At 35.2% G+C, this 16,580-nt stretch overlaps 1 protein-coding gene across 2 annotated transcripts in view; it reads right to left on the bottom strand.

Moving 5' to 3' along the window:
* Window positions 1-5,650: 5,650 nt before the first annotated feature.
* The window catches only part of SGCZ (sarcoglycan zeta), a 421,638-nt gene continuing 410,708 nt past the window's right edge, over window positions 5,651-16,580 (bottom strand). Inside the window, exons 8-9 of one of the 2 annotated variants that reach the window (XM_042053578.1) lie at window positions 15,825-15,966; window positions 5,651-15,689 (exon numbers count right to left, since the gene is read on the bottom strand). In XM_042053578.1, coding sequence (XP_041909512.1) covers window positions 15,526-15,689; window positions 15,825-15,966 — 306 coding nt within the window. In that variant the 3' untranslated portion in view covers window positions 5,651-15,525. Of the gene's footprint in view, window positions 15,967-16,580 lie in introns of both variants that reach the window. The other variant, XM_042053579.1, reaches the window with a different exon arrangement.

Genomic DNA, 16,580 nt, shown 5'->3' with positions numbered 1-16,580 from the left:
TGTCGACACATTGCAGAATATCATCAGTCAGATGATGCATCTGCTACAAGTGGCAGCTGTTGTGCTCTGGAGTGTAGACAATTAGACATGAATATACTCTGTGGGCTATTTGCTGCACTCAAGCATGGTATTAACTGACACCTGTTAAGCTGTAATCCCCACACATTTTATATCTACCCATGATAATTACTGAAAATACAATTTAAGATATCTAAATACATGAGATTACATAAATAACAGTGAGAATAGCAGCAATACTTCATGTATTTTTGGACTTTAGGAAAAGCTCTTTAAATAGTTCACAAATGGTCAGGCTTACTAAAATTATAAGCCTCTTACCAAAGTCATAAATGCCAAGCACCAAATGTATTGACATGTAATTTAATATGTGATGCAGTGTAATTTTTTATATATAATTACTGAAGTAGTAATAAGTAATATTGCAAGAAGAAGTATTAACTATGTGAACAGAAGAATCAGAGAAAAAAATCCCTGTATGTAAGGTTACAAAGAAACTGAGCATAAATCATTGCCTTTGGCATAAATATTTACACACGGAGTGAGCTGAGATTTTTATTGGATTTTGCTTTATTAGAATAGCTCTGAATTTTTCTTCATATCACTAGATTAGGTGATAATTTTGATTCAGGATAATTATGATTATCCTTCTGACTTTCTCTGGATGACAAATTTTTCTTGTAGTGAGGAAATAATCCAGAGTTTTATCAAATTATTACATATATCTACAAGAAATACGGACTGCTGCAGATGTCCTTAAAAAACACCAATCACACAAAGTTATTAAAAATGTGTTCCCTAATTAACTCTTCCTCAACCTAGAAAATTATCATGCCTGGGCAAAACAGGATTAATCACAAAAACCCCTGAATGCCAGGGGTTTACACACTGTATGTAAATTTTTAAACTCAAAGTTTGTTCATTATTGATTGAAAACAATGACAATTGTTCTCATACAAAATGATAAAGCAGACATGGATAAAGCACACACACTTACATACCCTTAAAAATCATAACAAAAGTTTCTGTCTAGGTTTTTCTCTCTCTCTTTCCGATAATTTTTCTTGCAAAGAGTAAAACAGAAAGAAGAGCTTTTGTAAAAAATCTAATTGCATAGAATATTAAAAATATGGCTCTCAAGACATTATAAACAATTAATGCCTTATTTTAATAACTGTAAGAGCTGTTTATTTGCTAATTGAAAATCTATTATCACTTGATTTTTTTATATTTCAAACACAGTGGGAAGCATCAGTTTGACAGCATTAGAAAAACAACATTCTTCCCTTTAAAGCTTGTTTGCTTCTCAAGATTTTTTTCTTAGCTTCATCTAGTTTTCTTGATTTTTTTTTTTTTATATAATTCTGAATGGCCCTTTAACTGGATCTAAGGTATTAAAAAGAATCTGGTCTTTATCACTGCACATTATTTTAGTTCTCTGAATTTGGGTAAAGCCCATAGAGTACGCGGTACAAAGTCATTTACTGATGCTCACACTGATAACTTAGATTTTAACCCTGTGTGCAGCCTCATAAAACTTTACGAAGATTGTTGCCTACCAGCAGTGAAAGCCTTACATACTTCTCTCTAAGACTGGAACCTTAGCAACAGGCTAAGAGAAGGTGAAGCACTTAAGATAGTCTCCAACAATGGAGAAAAATCAAACATTTGAAACTAGCTTAGTTATTTTTTTCCATCCAGAAAACACTAAACAATGTATTGTGATGATTATTCAGCTGTCTGGAGAGCTCTAAGTCTGAGAAGGCACCAGCCACAGTGCACCCAGACAATTCCTTTCCCTCCAGCAGTACTTACCATTCTGCTTCACACGTCAGACGGAGGGCATGAAGTGTGACAGGATGCCCAACATGACAACTACCTCAGAAGTCAGCAGTAAAGACAGCACAAGAGCAAGGACTGGGATCTGATCAGGAGCTAGAGCCAAATCTACTCCGGAAGACAGAATCCTTGCAGGAGGAAGAAGCCACCATCTGCAACAACTCCAAGCACTGATTACCAAGCAAACACCCAGCAGGCCTGGAGTCTTAGATACTTTTTAAAAATCCAATTCTCCCTCAGCAAAAAAACCTCATTTTGTCTTGCTGGATGTTCAGAGAGCAACCTAATTTATATGCCAGATGAATATGTGGGACAAATTTTATTGCAATAAACATTTTGGGAATATGAGGAAAAGCAAACTAAAATTACTAGGAAAAAACATATTACTAGGAAAGGAGGAAATACGACCAGAAATTATTCAGAAGTTATTTCATTGAACAATAAAATAGTCAATCAAAACTAAAAATGCTGCTTTGTTGGTATGTTTTTAATACAGGTTTGGAAAACAAGAGCTAAATGTCCAAGCAATGGTCTAGGAACAGATTTTTCTTGCTTTCTAGCATAGCTTGATTCATGTACTTTGGGAAGGGTGGTTACAGGTCTCTGTAACTTTAGAAGTGTGCATGACCCTTGCTGTCACAAGAGGTGAATAATGCCAGAGGAACAGACGTACCCTTTGCAGCAACACTTTGAGAATTATAGATTTAAAGCCCTCAGTCATCCTGTTAATACTGCACTTTAACAGAAATGGAGTCAGTCCATTGGCACTGAATCAAAAGGGTTGTAGAGGAGTATTTATGATAGGGACTAGGTGAAAGCCAACAGGCACATAGGAGCACCTGGTTCAGAATGAGGAATCCCCTGAGAGGATGTGGTTAATATTCAGTGTGTTTCTGAAGGGCCAGGAGGGAATAAATATTGCAATCACTGTAAATAGGGCAGACAAACCAGACTTCTAGCCAGGCTCTCTGCCTGGCATGTACAATGTCAAATGCAGAATCACAGACTCACATGGAAATAATCAGTCCAGAAATAAAAACCTCTGAGGTCATCAAGTCCAACCTATGACCCAATACCACCATGGCAGTTAGACCATGGGACTAAGTGCCACATCCAGTTATTCCTTGAAAACCTCCAGGGATGGTGGCTCCACAACCTTCTTCAGCAGCCCATTCCAATATCTAATCACCCTTTCTGTGAAATCAAAGTAGAGCAAAGGCAAAATTTATTTTCTGTGCCAGAACTGCAAGCCTAATGCAGAGGGTGCTGATGGTACTGAGGATATTCCCACACTCAGCACATTCTGTGTAGCAGATAGCTCAGTGGGGCTAAATCACTAGAGCATATAGCCAGAAGAACTACCAGACCAAATAAATTAGGTGTTAGTTAGTGGCCAGGACTGAGCAGGATTTATCTGAGAGTTCTGGAGAATTATAAGAAGAAACTGAAGAGAAGATGGGGTCTCTTGAAGGCTGAAGGAGATATGTTTAACTTTTATGGTGGTGAATAAGGTGGTTACAGAGCTATTATTCATCCAGTTAGGGGAGGTTCAGACTGGACATTAGGAAAAATTTCTTTATGAAAAGGGTGGTCAAACTCTGGAATAGACTCCCTAGAGAGGTGGTTGATACCTGAAGCCTGTCAGTGTTTAAGAGCACATTTCAACTTTTTGGTCAGCAATGAAGTGGTCAAGAAGTTGGACTAGATGATCTCTGTAGGTCCCTTCCAACTGAAACAGTCTATTCTGTTATATTCTAAATCCCAAAATAAAAGAACTAGGGATAGTCAGTGAAATTACTTGAAGATGTGTTTAAAAAAGATGAAAAAATGTTCTTGAGCAACAAGTGAACTAGAGAAAGCAACTGTCAACTGTTTTAAAAAAGGATTACAGAAACCCAAGCACAACAGCTTCATAATCCAGTACCAAAGGTACAAGGTAGGGAATATAAGTGTGGGTACTTGGGGAATCTCTGGGGAAGGGACTGTGTAAATTGGCCAGAAACCCATGCTTTCCTTAAATACCATCCTCTGCTGCCACTGCCAGTCTGGTCTAGACTTGGACATCGGTTGGGATAAGTGCATTGATGAGGTTTTTTTCCCAGAGTTCACAGAAGTCCAAGAGGAACTATAACAGGAATACTATGCAGAGTGATATCCAACGTGTTTTATTCAGAGAGTTATTAGGATAGTTTAATTTGTAACTATGACAAGATTTTTAAGCTTGTCTTATAAAATGAAGCATTACTTCTATGTGTTATTCTTTAATCTTGAGAAGGTAAGGCCATTAACCTAGAGAACTTTCCTAATACGAGTATTTGCTACAGATTCTTACAGAACAAGTCCTAAGGCATTATAAAGTTAATGGATAAAAAAAGAGAGAGCAGAAGCAGAATAATCATAATGACTGAAAATACATAATTAAAAATTTTTGCAGATAATTATTTTCCACAGAGTAAAGCTGACAGAGCAGTCAATTCTTATACAGCTGATAGCCAGGTCCTCCCTATACAAAATCTGATATTACACAGCTGATATTTTCATGGGGGCAAAACTAAAACCTGTAATTTTCCTCCTTCTCTTTCTTCCGCTATACAATGATTACTGATTATTGCAGGTGTGAAGAAAGTTTCATTCTCCTTTTGTTTGAGCTCTTCTGTGTCCCATGGTAACAAGTAGGGCAGTCATGAAGCTCAGAAGCTTTTTACAATTTACAAACTGACTTCTTGTTTGTTTTTTAAATCCCTCTCAAAGACTCCAGATTTGCAGAACAACTGGCAATATACAGTGACCACCTTCATTTTTTGACAATTCAAATTGATTTTCTTCATCCTGTGGAATTCATGCCTGATGATGTGTGTTCACACCATCCAATACATCTGGGAAGACATTGTTAGTAAGAGAACATCAGGATGAGAAAACTGCACTATGGAAGATGACGTATGGAATCAAGCTGCTTTTGCCCTTTATGTGCAGGGTAAATGTTTTATCCATGTTCCAAGGCTTCAAATTTAGATAATTTCTAGAGCTGTATATGTGAAATATAGCCCAATGCCACTGATTCACTTTGCTGATTGATGGCATTTATCCTCAAAGACACAACAGAGTATGTTCATATAAAGTCAGCAGGGCTTTTTAGGAGTTGCACAAAACACTTTCAACATAATAGATGCTGGTATAATTAAAATCAGGAATAAAAATGGTTATGATGCAGAGAGCCAGTGGTGTATAGAAGCTACACACAGATCTGAAAAGGGAAATAGTGATCAATGAGTCTTCTCAAGTGCAGCTTTACTCAACTAAACTAAGCAAAGTGAAGCACTGTGGAATAGTCAGAATAGTCTTTCACCTTCATTATTTTAGAGTAAATAATTTTTAGACCAGCATGGTATTGCCTTAATTTGCTTGATTTATGAAGACTGATCCAGCAAAATATTTTATCATGCTCCTAACTTGAAACTTCAGAAGTTCCATTAAGTTTACTGGAATGACTCACATAGCTAAATACATATCCAGAGCTTCGGATGAGCTTGACCTAAATGTTAAGTGTAGTGACAAAACTGCATTCAGAATAAATAAATCCAAAGGATAAGTTGATATTAATTAAATAATAGAACAAAAACATATGAATTCTGCATAAAAACCATAGAAAAGTATATCCCACTGACAAAAAAGATGTGTGAGACAATGCAAAACACAATAAAATATGAAAAGGATTAGCATGTAGCTTAACATATTTTCCCAATTAATTATGTTACCAGAAAAAAATCAATAAATTGAAGGTGCACATTTCACAGAAGTTTCTACTAAAGTATTTTATTTACATTTATTTAAAAATTGATATAACTTAATTTGTGATACTTCACAACATGAGAATACATTATTTACTTCTAAAAGGGAATAATACACCATTTAGAATTGTTTCTTTGGAATGTTGATACTTTGTCATGCAATAGTCTAACTGAACTGATATTTCCTGGGAGTACAGTACAATCTCAAATTTAATTAAACATTTGCGTTAGCTTTCCTAAAAATAGATAGGAAAATTATCTAAAACAACAGAAATTATACTGTTCTGTAAAGTGTGACACAATATGATTCAAATGTATTTTTCCCTTTCAGTTCTCAGGAACATATGGCCATTAATAAAGTTTTGTGGTTTAAGTATATAATTTAAATCTCTTAAAAAGTACATAATGTACTATAGTTAATTAAAAAGATAAAAACCCACATTATATTAAAGCCATGCAAGATTTTGGAAACTGGAGGTAAATAAACAATTTTAGAAGCAGCTCCAGGAATCTGGTTAAGCCTGTGGTGGCTTGCTCACAAATGTATGCTAACATGCATGAGAAGAGACATTTATTATCACAGCACCGTAGAATGGACTGGTACAGTGTCCTAGACTTTCCCAAAGTAAAAACTGAAGTACCAAGATTTTAAGATCAGAATTTTAGTAGGTCTACTAGAGTCCAGCAGTTTATACTAAGAAACTTGAAGATGAGGCGGCAATAGTCATTGTAGAGAATAAATACCTTTATGGAAAATTTGCACTGCATATGAACTAATTCATATGTAGAGATATAAAATATGTCTTTACATGGTAATATAAGAGGACTCATCTGGGCTTGAAAACTGTGTAATGTGATGTGAGAAGAGATAAATATGTTTAAAAACTCTGAACACAAATATGTGCTTTCATCAGTCCCATTCTTTAGCTGATGGATCAACCTTTCATAAAACAAGAAAACTGCTGTTTCCAAAATGCTTGTAAGTAGCTCAGCTTTCTTTATTCTTTCATATATATATATATACATACACACATATATACATATGTATACATATGTACACACATATACACACATATATATTCATATATATATATATTTGTTTCCTGCTGTGAAACAAATCACAGCTGAAGTCTGTTTGCTCTCAGATGCTGTTTGGAAAATAAAATAGAACAAAAGGAAAGAGAAAGAAAGAAAGAAGAAAATACCTTACAGTCCAGATTCTTTCCTCATAAAAAAACCCTCAAAAAAACCAACCAACCAAACAAAACCTCACCAACCTATAGACTATTCTCCATTTGCTAATTCTTGCTCCAGCTATTTTCCATTTACACTGCTGTAGTCTAATGTAAGCCTCAGTGACTTCTTCTTCCAGAACTGTACTTTTGTACATAAAACTTTCTGTCTTCTATACAGTTTCCATAGCTTACAGCTTTCATAACTGTTCCACTTGTCACAGAGAGGTCAGAGAAGCAACAGAAATTTTCTGATGTTGTTTGTACTGTCTTGTTCCTAGGAATAGTACTTTTCTGGTCTTGAAAAGGACTTCTGAATCAATGCAATCCTGAAGCCTTCCCCTTCTTTCTGCACTTTGGAATGATATATTTGACAAGGTCAGAGAGGTAAAGATAATTTTTAGTAATTATATAGCACTTTCTTCCCCTTTAAACAGTAAACCTGTTCTAATATCACTCTTGGTCTCTTTTTCCCATGCCTTTATTCTCTTTCCATGCTTTTTCTTTGTATGCTCCCTTCTCATCCTGCATTTTGCTTCACCATAGCAGTAATTATTATCTCGAGCAATAACCCACTCCATGCTGCAATTAATATTGTCAGCCTTAGTAGCTGCCATCAGATTTTTCCCTTCCCTTTACACTTAGGGATTAAAGTACATCTAAAGATAGACCATGCAACAAAAATCAAGCCCAAACCCAAGGGAAAGAATTAATTTCCCTAATTTTCCTCTCCTGTGCAAAAGGGAAGGGAAGCAGCATGGTCTGCAGAGCCTCTTTAAAAGTGAGTGAGAAGGCCAGAAATATCAATGTTATTGCTTCCAGAAACAGTGCAACTCCTCTACTGTGAGGAAAACACTGGACCAAAATACAAAAAGGCAGTGGCAGTAGATTTTTTTCACCTTTTTTTTTTATGACTCACTTTGTACATCTTGTAATTTTTTAATTTGGTTTTGACAAATGACTGAAGACTGCACAATTATTTAGAGTTCTCCTTGTGGGGGAGCTAAAGTGGTACCTGCAGTTAGAAGTGGGAACAATTTGCAGAGGGAAAATTGCATTAATGTTAATGATGCGTTTTAGAAATGCAGTATAAAAAGTCATGGACTATGACAATTTTTTTTTTTTTTGGCACAAACCTTTAATGAGCATATAAGCCTAATGCATAGACACAAAATTTGTCAGTATTTCCTATTGACTTTACCAGGGTTTGAATCCACCCTACTGTACTGGCTTATTTTCACCTCTATCTGCCATAAACAGAGTACATGTTCAAACAGAGAGTTCATTGTCACCTTCTATTTGAGAAGCACAAAATTTATACTTAGCTTACTGCTTTTCTCCTTCCTGATGCTGGCTTTTAAAAGAGCCAAGAAAAGAAAGGAAATTTTCAAGGATATAAAGATACAAAAACTACTCATAGAGCTGTTGGAGTGAGTTCCAAAGGAGTGCCACAAAAATGATTACAGAGATGGAACACCTCTTCTATGAGGAAAGGCTGAGACAATTGGAGTTGTTCAGCCTGGAGAAGAGAAGGCTCCAGGGAGACCTCAGAGCTGTCATCCAGTACCTAAAAGTGGCCTACAAGAAAACTGGAGTGAGGCCTTTTACAAGGGCATGTAAGTGACAGCACAAGGGTTACTGGCTTTAAGTTGAATGAGGTTAGGTTTAGATTGGTGAGGCACTGGCAGAGATTACACAGAGAAGCTGTGGATGTCCCACCCATGGAAGTGTTCAAGGTCAGGTTGGATGGGGCTTTGAGAAAGCTGGTCTAGTGGAAGGTGGCCCTCCCTGCCCAGGGCAGGGGAGCTGGATCTAGATGTGCTTTAATGTTCCTTTCAACTCAAACCATTCTAGGAATCTATGACACATCTTCACCTGACTTTCTTTCTGTTTCTCTGAGGCTTAGGGAGAAGTTTCATGACTGTTTTTGCACTTAAAAAAAAAAAAAATCCATCTTTCAGCTATATTTATGTATTTTACTGTTTCAACATGATTTGGATTTACTGCCTATGCACCACTGTCCTACACATCCCTATGCAGATCAAGAAAACCACTTTCTTTCTGTCTGTCTCTCGAATATTATTGCAACACCATGTCTCAGTCATCCAGGGGAGCATGGAGCTGGAAAGCATCCTGACTGTTTTCTTCACAATATTTAAATGCTGTAGAAGACCCTCTCTCCTCATGAGTAAGTGCCCCCAGATCTTGTCTGGTTCCACGGTAGCATGGGGAATACTGTCACAGATGCTTCTTTTAATATTGTGTAGTTATCCTCTTTCCTTTATCATCAGAGGTTTCCTATCTCCCAAAGATCACACAAAACAGCAAAAAGACTTGCCACTGTATAAGAAATTAGAGCATTAATTCTCCAAAGATAAATGAGAATGTCAGTCATGGACTAAAAGGAACAATATTCTGTTATTAATAGGGGTTTTAAATAGTTATCGTTATACTATTTAACATTTTAGCTCTGTTTTTCCTTTCAAATTTGTAAAAGTAAATAAGCACATTAGTAGAGAGGGACAAATAATGAGCTCAGTGATTCCTTTTCTATTTTAAAAAAGATGTAACAGGATAGGATAGTTTGCATTTTTATTTTATGGTATTTTAAATACATTCATTGAATGACAAAACTTCTGAGAAATTAAAAGTTATTAAGAAGCCTATAGTCTAAAATCTTTCACTCCAGAAGTTTCATTCTAGTAAGACAGACTAAAACTGATATTTACCTATGTGTGTTTTCCTTATATAACTTCTGTTGTCACAAAGCAAATAATCTCCCCTTTGACACAGTTTAAGTAAGTCACAGAGGAAGCATCCTGATAAAGAGACGGCAAAATTCTTTTTGTTGCCTATTCTTTTGTTATTTGTGAAGAAAGGAGGATGCTTAAGGGGACAACTGAAGCTCAGCTGAAGAAGAGTTAAGAGTGGGTGGGAATTAAGAAGGAGGATTTGACCTACTAACTGTTGCAGTGTTTGGGACGAGAAAACTGAGTAAGCATCACCTAGAAAGAAAACAATTATGTATTTTTTTCAGAATAGTTCTGAAATATGTACTTAGAAATAAGTTATTGTGCTAGAATGCAGATCTCTCAGCGGTAAAGAATGACTGTATGCAAGCTCTCAAAATATCATAAAGCACAGAAAACAATACATCTTGCCTTCAGTAATGCTTCTCTAATGCTTAAATCCTACTTTTCATTGTGCTCTAGATGATGCTGAAAGCTGAACTTCTCCCTCGCAGGTCTCACAAACCAGGAGGTATACATATGAACAAAAGCCATTTTACTTCTCAGATCAAGTCATGCATTAAGTGAATCTGATAAGCCATAAGGCCAAATGTTTTAATATACATTGCTGTCACTGCTTAAACATGTCAGAATTGCAGACACTGGTAGAGCTGGGCACTCCTTGAAAATGTGAAATCCACTTAAAATTTTTCCAAAACTCAGCAAAACTTTCAGATTTCAATTTTTAATTTTTTTTTTCTTTAGTTAAGTGGACTAGTTTCTTTTCTGGCTAATTGACTCTAATCAGACCGGATATACAGTAGAAGATTTTACCTGAGCTCTCCTGATCCTGGCCTGTATAAGAAATGTGTTGGTTAAAGCTCAAATACTACTTTCAAATTCAAAGAACGTAATCTGAAGCTCAGTTCAAAGTTTCAGAGGAGAAATATCTATATTTTACATAGAGAACTTGTATTAAATTCTAGTCTCAGTGTGGACTGTGTTGAATCAACACAATGCTTATGGTGGATTTTTTTTCACTTATCTTCTATTTTTCTTTTACTGTCAGTAGTTTCCCCAGATTGGACTGGGGAACCTGTCCAACACTGAGTAAAATAGCTACGAATAATTTTTCTTGCTGTATCACCTATCATGTTTTAGTCACTTGAGACTTATCAGTATATATTACTGATATACTCTCCTATATAACTGATATTTCTATACAACTGTTGCTCTTGTACAGAAATCACTGATTTTTTTAGGCATTGTGAAAGTAGCTGCTGTCTAGCTACTCTGGATATTGATGAAATCGTAATATGGCATCAGGGAGCTCAGTGTGAACAAACCCCCTAAATGCTCACCTTACTTTTTTCCAGAGTTCTGTGCAAGGCTGTGCTGTTACCAGCACTGACACTGCCCAAGTTAAACACAGAGAGCATTTGTTTGAGTTGGTTACATCACTTTTTACATGACTGTGTAATTCTCAAGTGGCTTGTAAAAAAGTGCTGTTCAAACGAACATACAGTTTAAGTTTATTCTGGCAAGACACAAAGGAACTTGAGCAGTGTAATATGCTCTAATGGTAGATGAAAAAGCAGCACTGTAATTTTAACTTTACTAATGCTGATGTAGAAATAAAGCCTACACTTCTTTAAAACTGGTTTTCTTAACATAAGCACTGCATTTAAATGCAGTGTCTGTTGTTTTAAAAAAAAAGTTTGAAATAAAACGGTACCATATTCTGTGTGCGAGGACAAAACAATTGAAAAACAAATAAAAGCTCTTACCATGCTGCTAATGTAGACAGAGGTAAGGAAACGCAAACTAACAAATAATATTTATCAAAAATATACAGAAAATCCAAAAGTTTCTCATCAGCTATTCTACATGTTCTTCTCACCCTTAGCAGGATTCCTGTTTGATTATTCTTGAAATTAGTTCTGATATGTTTCCTGTTTAATGTATCACATTTATTTATGGTTATATAGTAGCACCAGATGGAAATGCTAAGACAAATTAAAGAAGTACAGGAAACATTTCAAACTGAGAGTGTTAATTACATGCTGAAAAAGTTCTAGCTTTCCAAGAAAAGAAATTTCCAACTTCCAAAACCTTGCTATTATTTTCATTAAAAAAAAAAGTCCAAGGAAAATAAAATAAAAATCTTAAAAGTTTCAGTGTACTGCTTTTGAATAATGTTATCCACAATTTTAAGACAGACAGTCCATTAAATAGAAAAAAGATTTGTTTTACATAAAGCAAGAGAGTACAAAAGCACAGCTTTTGTAATTTTGGTAATATTGCAGTTCTACAAACATATTGCATAGTATGTGTAAGAAAATAGTTCCCATCTTTTATATATACTTCTATACACAAGAAAACCATTAACATGAAGGTTACAAAACAAAAAGGGGTAGAAGACCTTTACTGAGTAGGGATTGAAACAATATGACACTCAGATTTTGATCCAACTTTCACATGCATTACAGTGAATCAGCTGATAACAATTCCATAGTGTAAAGTTTTAATTTTTTTTTTATTTAGCAATTATTTAGAATCTAAAAACAAATCAAAACAAACAAATAAAACAAAAAACCCCTAAAAGGTACATTATGTTAGCAACCAAATATCTTAAACATCCTTCATTAAATCCTTCTAGACATTTATGGCTGTATCTTCCAGATTTAATAACCCTCTGCATCTAAAATGGTTGAAAGTGAATTCTTTTACCCAGTCAAGCAAACTTTGCAAGCAAACCAGTATAACTTCAGTTCAAAGAAGCAATGTCCTGGCATGTTTTCTTAGGAACACCAAAAGACCCCTATACGCATGAATAGTAGTGTAATCACAAGACACTGACAAAAATTTAAACCCTGGAAAAAAGTGAAAATCTACAGCTCAAAATGCTGCACAAATCTAAACTATGTTACATTTCATGTTGTAATTACAACTTCTCATCTCTTCATTCCAACAGAATTAGTAGAAACAGCAGTGTCATAGTGTTGGATATAATAGGAGTGTCTGTCTTTGGTCTTAACACTTAACCAATGAATGAACTGCAATACAAACCATACAGCTAACAGTGCTCAGAGAGGTTGGCTGATGCTTTTATTTTTCTCTTCTCTTCTCTTCTCTTCTCTTCTTTTTTTTTTTTTTTTTTTAAAACAAGAAAGAGACAGTATCCTATAATATGACACAAATATTTTTACAGGAGATAAATCTATCATATATTAAATACATGTAGCCAATAAGGTATTTTCAAATATTTCATTGTTGTCATAAGGATGGCATTTTAAATTTTTAGTATGATTAATGCATTGAGATCACTTTTCCAATACTCCCTGAAATCATGTGGACTAGAAATACTTTTACAAATAAAAACTGTTTTCTTCCTTTCTTACAGTTTTCAATGGATTTAAAGTAAAACATCAATATTATGAAATTCACCAGAACATTAAAACATCATGAGAACTTTTTTCTATCTCATAGGCTGTTGAAGCTCTTAAATATGCTCTACTTCATATTGATGGGACTCCAATAATGAATATCCTGACAGTGCAGAGGTATGTGAACTTACTGGCTTGGTTTTTTGGAGTCCAATGTACTACCCACATATCTCCTCTGAGTTCTCTTCATATAAAGTGGCAAATTATTTCAGTCTTGCTGTTAAAATTAATCTCGTAACAGATTTTTTTTCCTACCTGCCCATTCCCAACCAAGTTGGTGTAGAATTTATTAAGGTTGGGTCCTTCCATCCAGTGAACAGAGACCTTTGTTAAACAAATAACAGGTAAATAATCTCAGAAGGTGAAGAACAAACCAATAAGAATTTTTTTTTGTGGAAAATTCGTTACAAAGTATCTGCAAGCCATCCTGCAGGTTTGTTTGAGGAGAAAAAAGCTCCTTAGGCTTTTTGTATGCAATTTGTAGGAAGCCACATTTTAATTCATCAAGTAGATTAGTCACTATATTTGTTCATCTTTTAAGCAACAAATGTATGTAGGTGTGCACAGATAGTGACTATGCGTAGATGTGCCCTCATACTTATACTTTTCCTCCTGAAATGCTATTTGTTCATGACTGTCACACTACCATTCTATTACTTGTGTGCATAAGAAAAAGACATCTATATCCCTATAGTTTTAAGGGTTTATTGTATGGCTACACTTTCTAATGTTTTATTGTCGTCTTCTTTGTCATCTCTATTTTTGTCCCTCTTACTAAAATCCTCATTTCTAATATATTTTCTTGCAATATTTTCTAGTATATGTTCTTTCAAAGAAGAAAAATCTCAAATAGACAACAAGTCAGCTCTTAACAGCCTTCTTTTGAAGACATAAAATAATCAATTTAAAATCTTCATTTAACTGTTAAAACCAGAAAATACAGAATTCTTGCTATGGGGTGAAATTCACACCTCTGAAGAGGGCCAATGGTAAGGCAAGCACCAGTCAAGCCATTGACACGTCTTGGGCTGGTCTTCTGCATAGGAGTGAATTTCACCTGAAGTGAAAACAAAATCAGGCTTATTAGGTGGTAATAAAATGCAAAGGCAATCACAGTACTAGTTTGTTCATTCTCTTTTTTTTTCTCTAAAAGCAAAATTGTGTAGAAATACCCACCTTGCACCATCTCCCCTAGCTTTAGAATTACTTCATAAAAGCTCTCATTTCATTGGCAATCTTAGATTCAAGCCTCTAAAAATACTAGTTAGGTGATGTAATTTAAAGAATAGAATTAAAGAGCACACTTACCTCACATAATCAAGCCATCTTCCACAATAGGAAACATTTTTATACTGTTTTACTTTCCTGGGTTCTGCAAGTTTCAAGATATTCTTGTTAATTAATGCTGTGACAAATTTACCAGCAGCATACCAAAGCATTTTTTTATAAGATTTCAATTACCAATCAAACCAAATGAGTACGAACACTGATACAAGAAACAAATCCCACATGAAACTGGGTGAGATCTGAGTGTAAATGAGGCTGCATAATTTAAACACAGACCTGGTAAAGTCAATGTAATATTGACGTACTTTTTAATACTGAATGTCATTTAATGTGTAGTTTTTTATATACTACTATTACTTTGAAACCTCAGCAGCAGATGGTAAACAAAAGAGAATAATAAATGTGAATGTCATACAGGTTGTTAGTGCACTGCTTCTCAGCATCATACGTTACATTAGTACCAACATTTGTGTTCAAGTGGCAGCAGTTAGACATGTTCAGAAAATGGACAAAATGTACCTTTGAAAATTTCTCTCTTGGTTTGCCAATTATGAGGACCTTGTGAAGAGCAATACACTGATCAACAAACATATCATCAGAATTTTGTTCTTTACCCTGTTCTTCTTTTCCAGAAGCTGTATGTTTTACTCAAAGCAATCGCTTCACATGCAGTGGCCAAGAAAATATATATAAGGTCATTCGGATCTGACAAACAAGAGCATATGTCTTTTTAACTTTGAAAGTAATATTGCTGAGCACTTCCAAAATTTTCCTAGTGTACAAAACCCTAGACTTAGTAGACAAATAGTAACAACACATTTTTAAAGAAACCAAAGTCAGGGAGGAATTCTGTCTCTTTTTGTATTAAAAACCATTTACTGAATTTGTTTAGTAAAGCAAGCATCACACAATGCTTTAAAATTTTAAAATTCAGGGATAAAAGTTTACATCAAAAAGATGAATGGAAAATTGTGCTTTCAGACAGTAAAGTTATCATACAGGGGGAACAAATTCATCTCACTATCAGATTCTGGGCAAATTCTTGTACTCTCTCTCTCTGTCTAGATATATATTTATGTGCAGTTCATATCCAGGTCCCGCAAAAATCTAAAACTATGTGCTTCACTTCAAGTAGCAAAGGCACCTGTGTTATTGTCCCTTTTTGGAAAAAAAGGTGATTTGTGTTCTAGGTTTCCTGATGAAGAATACATTGATCTCTCTCCCATCTCTGTGTTGAGTGGCAGCACAAACCACAAGAGAAGGCAGCGCTGTATTCCTGCTTACAGTGGAAGAAGTTGCTCTGCAGGCTGTTTGAAGCGTCGAACTGGTCACAAGGGAAACCGAACAGAACTGTGAAGCAGAGGGATAGTAACAAAAGGCTATTCTGGTGTGAGGATAAAACGGAGTCATTCTAGCTCCACAAGCAGATGTTGCTACTGGATTGACATGTGGAGCCTGCTCCTGCTGGGGACAGGTAAAGTTTACCATTGGGACAGGCGCAGAGCTCATAGATAGTCTGGCGAGGAGCTGAAGAGCTGGGTGAGGAGGAGGAGGAGAAGGAGGAAGAGGATGAAAAGGAGCCCATCGGTAGGTTTCCCAGGCGGATTGTATCTGCGTTTAAAAATATCTAAAAGAGGGAGAAAAAAAAGAAGTACATAAATTTCTTTCAGCATTGAGACATATTTTAAAGAAGTGCTTTGAGGCAGCTGTGATGTTTTACAAATATATTTAAATTTTTAGAAATATTTCATTAGAAGTATTATAAATATATATTATAAATTACTCTTTTTAGAAATAAAAAAGCTGTCATAATTTATTTTTTTCATCTCTGTGCAGTCGTTTCTGCATTAATAATCATATTACAGTACATGCAATTACTTCACCAACATGTTTATTCAGGTACAAAGATTATTATACAAAAACATTTTGACGATCTTCTTCAATAGGTTGAATTTTTACTTGGACACTTTATGATTAAAATTTATTCACTCATAGCAGCAGCATATACTTGCTCTAGCAGAATTTGTATTTTAATGAGTGTGAAGTGATATTAAAGCATATTCCCCAGTGTGTTCCGGTAAGCAGTTGAAAATATGTGCTGAACTGTGCTAAATTATTGGGGCTTAACAATAGCTACTTCCAGAGAATAATTAAATAAGGTTACAAAGTCATATGCACAAAATAAAGAGCTTCTTTGACCTAAATTAAGAGGAGGAAAGATTTCAGGTTAGTCTTATTAAG

This window comes from Corvus kubaryi, unplaced genomic scaffold, assembly GCF_017639235.1.
Source record: "Corvus kubaryi isolate FWS band 111438036 unplaced genomic scaffold, C.kubaryi_AGA036_p1.0 split1-131, whole genome shotgun sequence".
Classification (NCBI taxonomy): domain Eukaryota; kingdom Metazoa; phylum Chordata; class Aves; order Passeriformes; family Corvidae; genus Corvus; species Corvus kubaryi.
The sequence above is the reverse complement of the archived record's forward strand: the minus strand, read 5'-3'. Positions and strand labels throughout refer to the sequence as shown.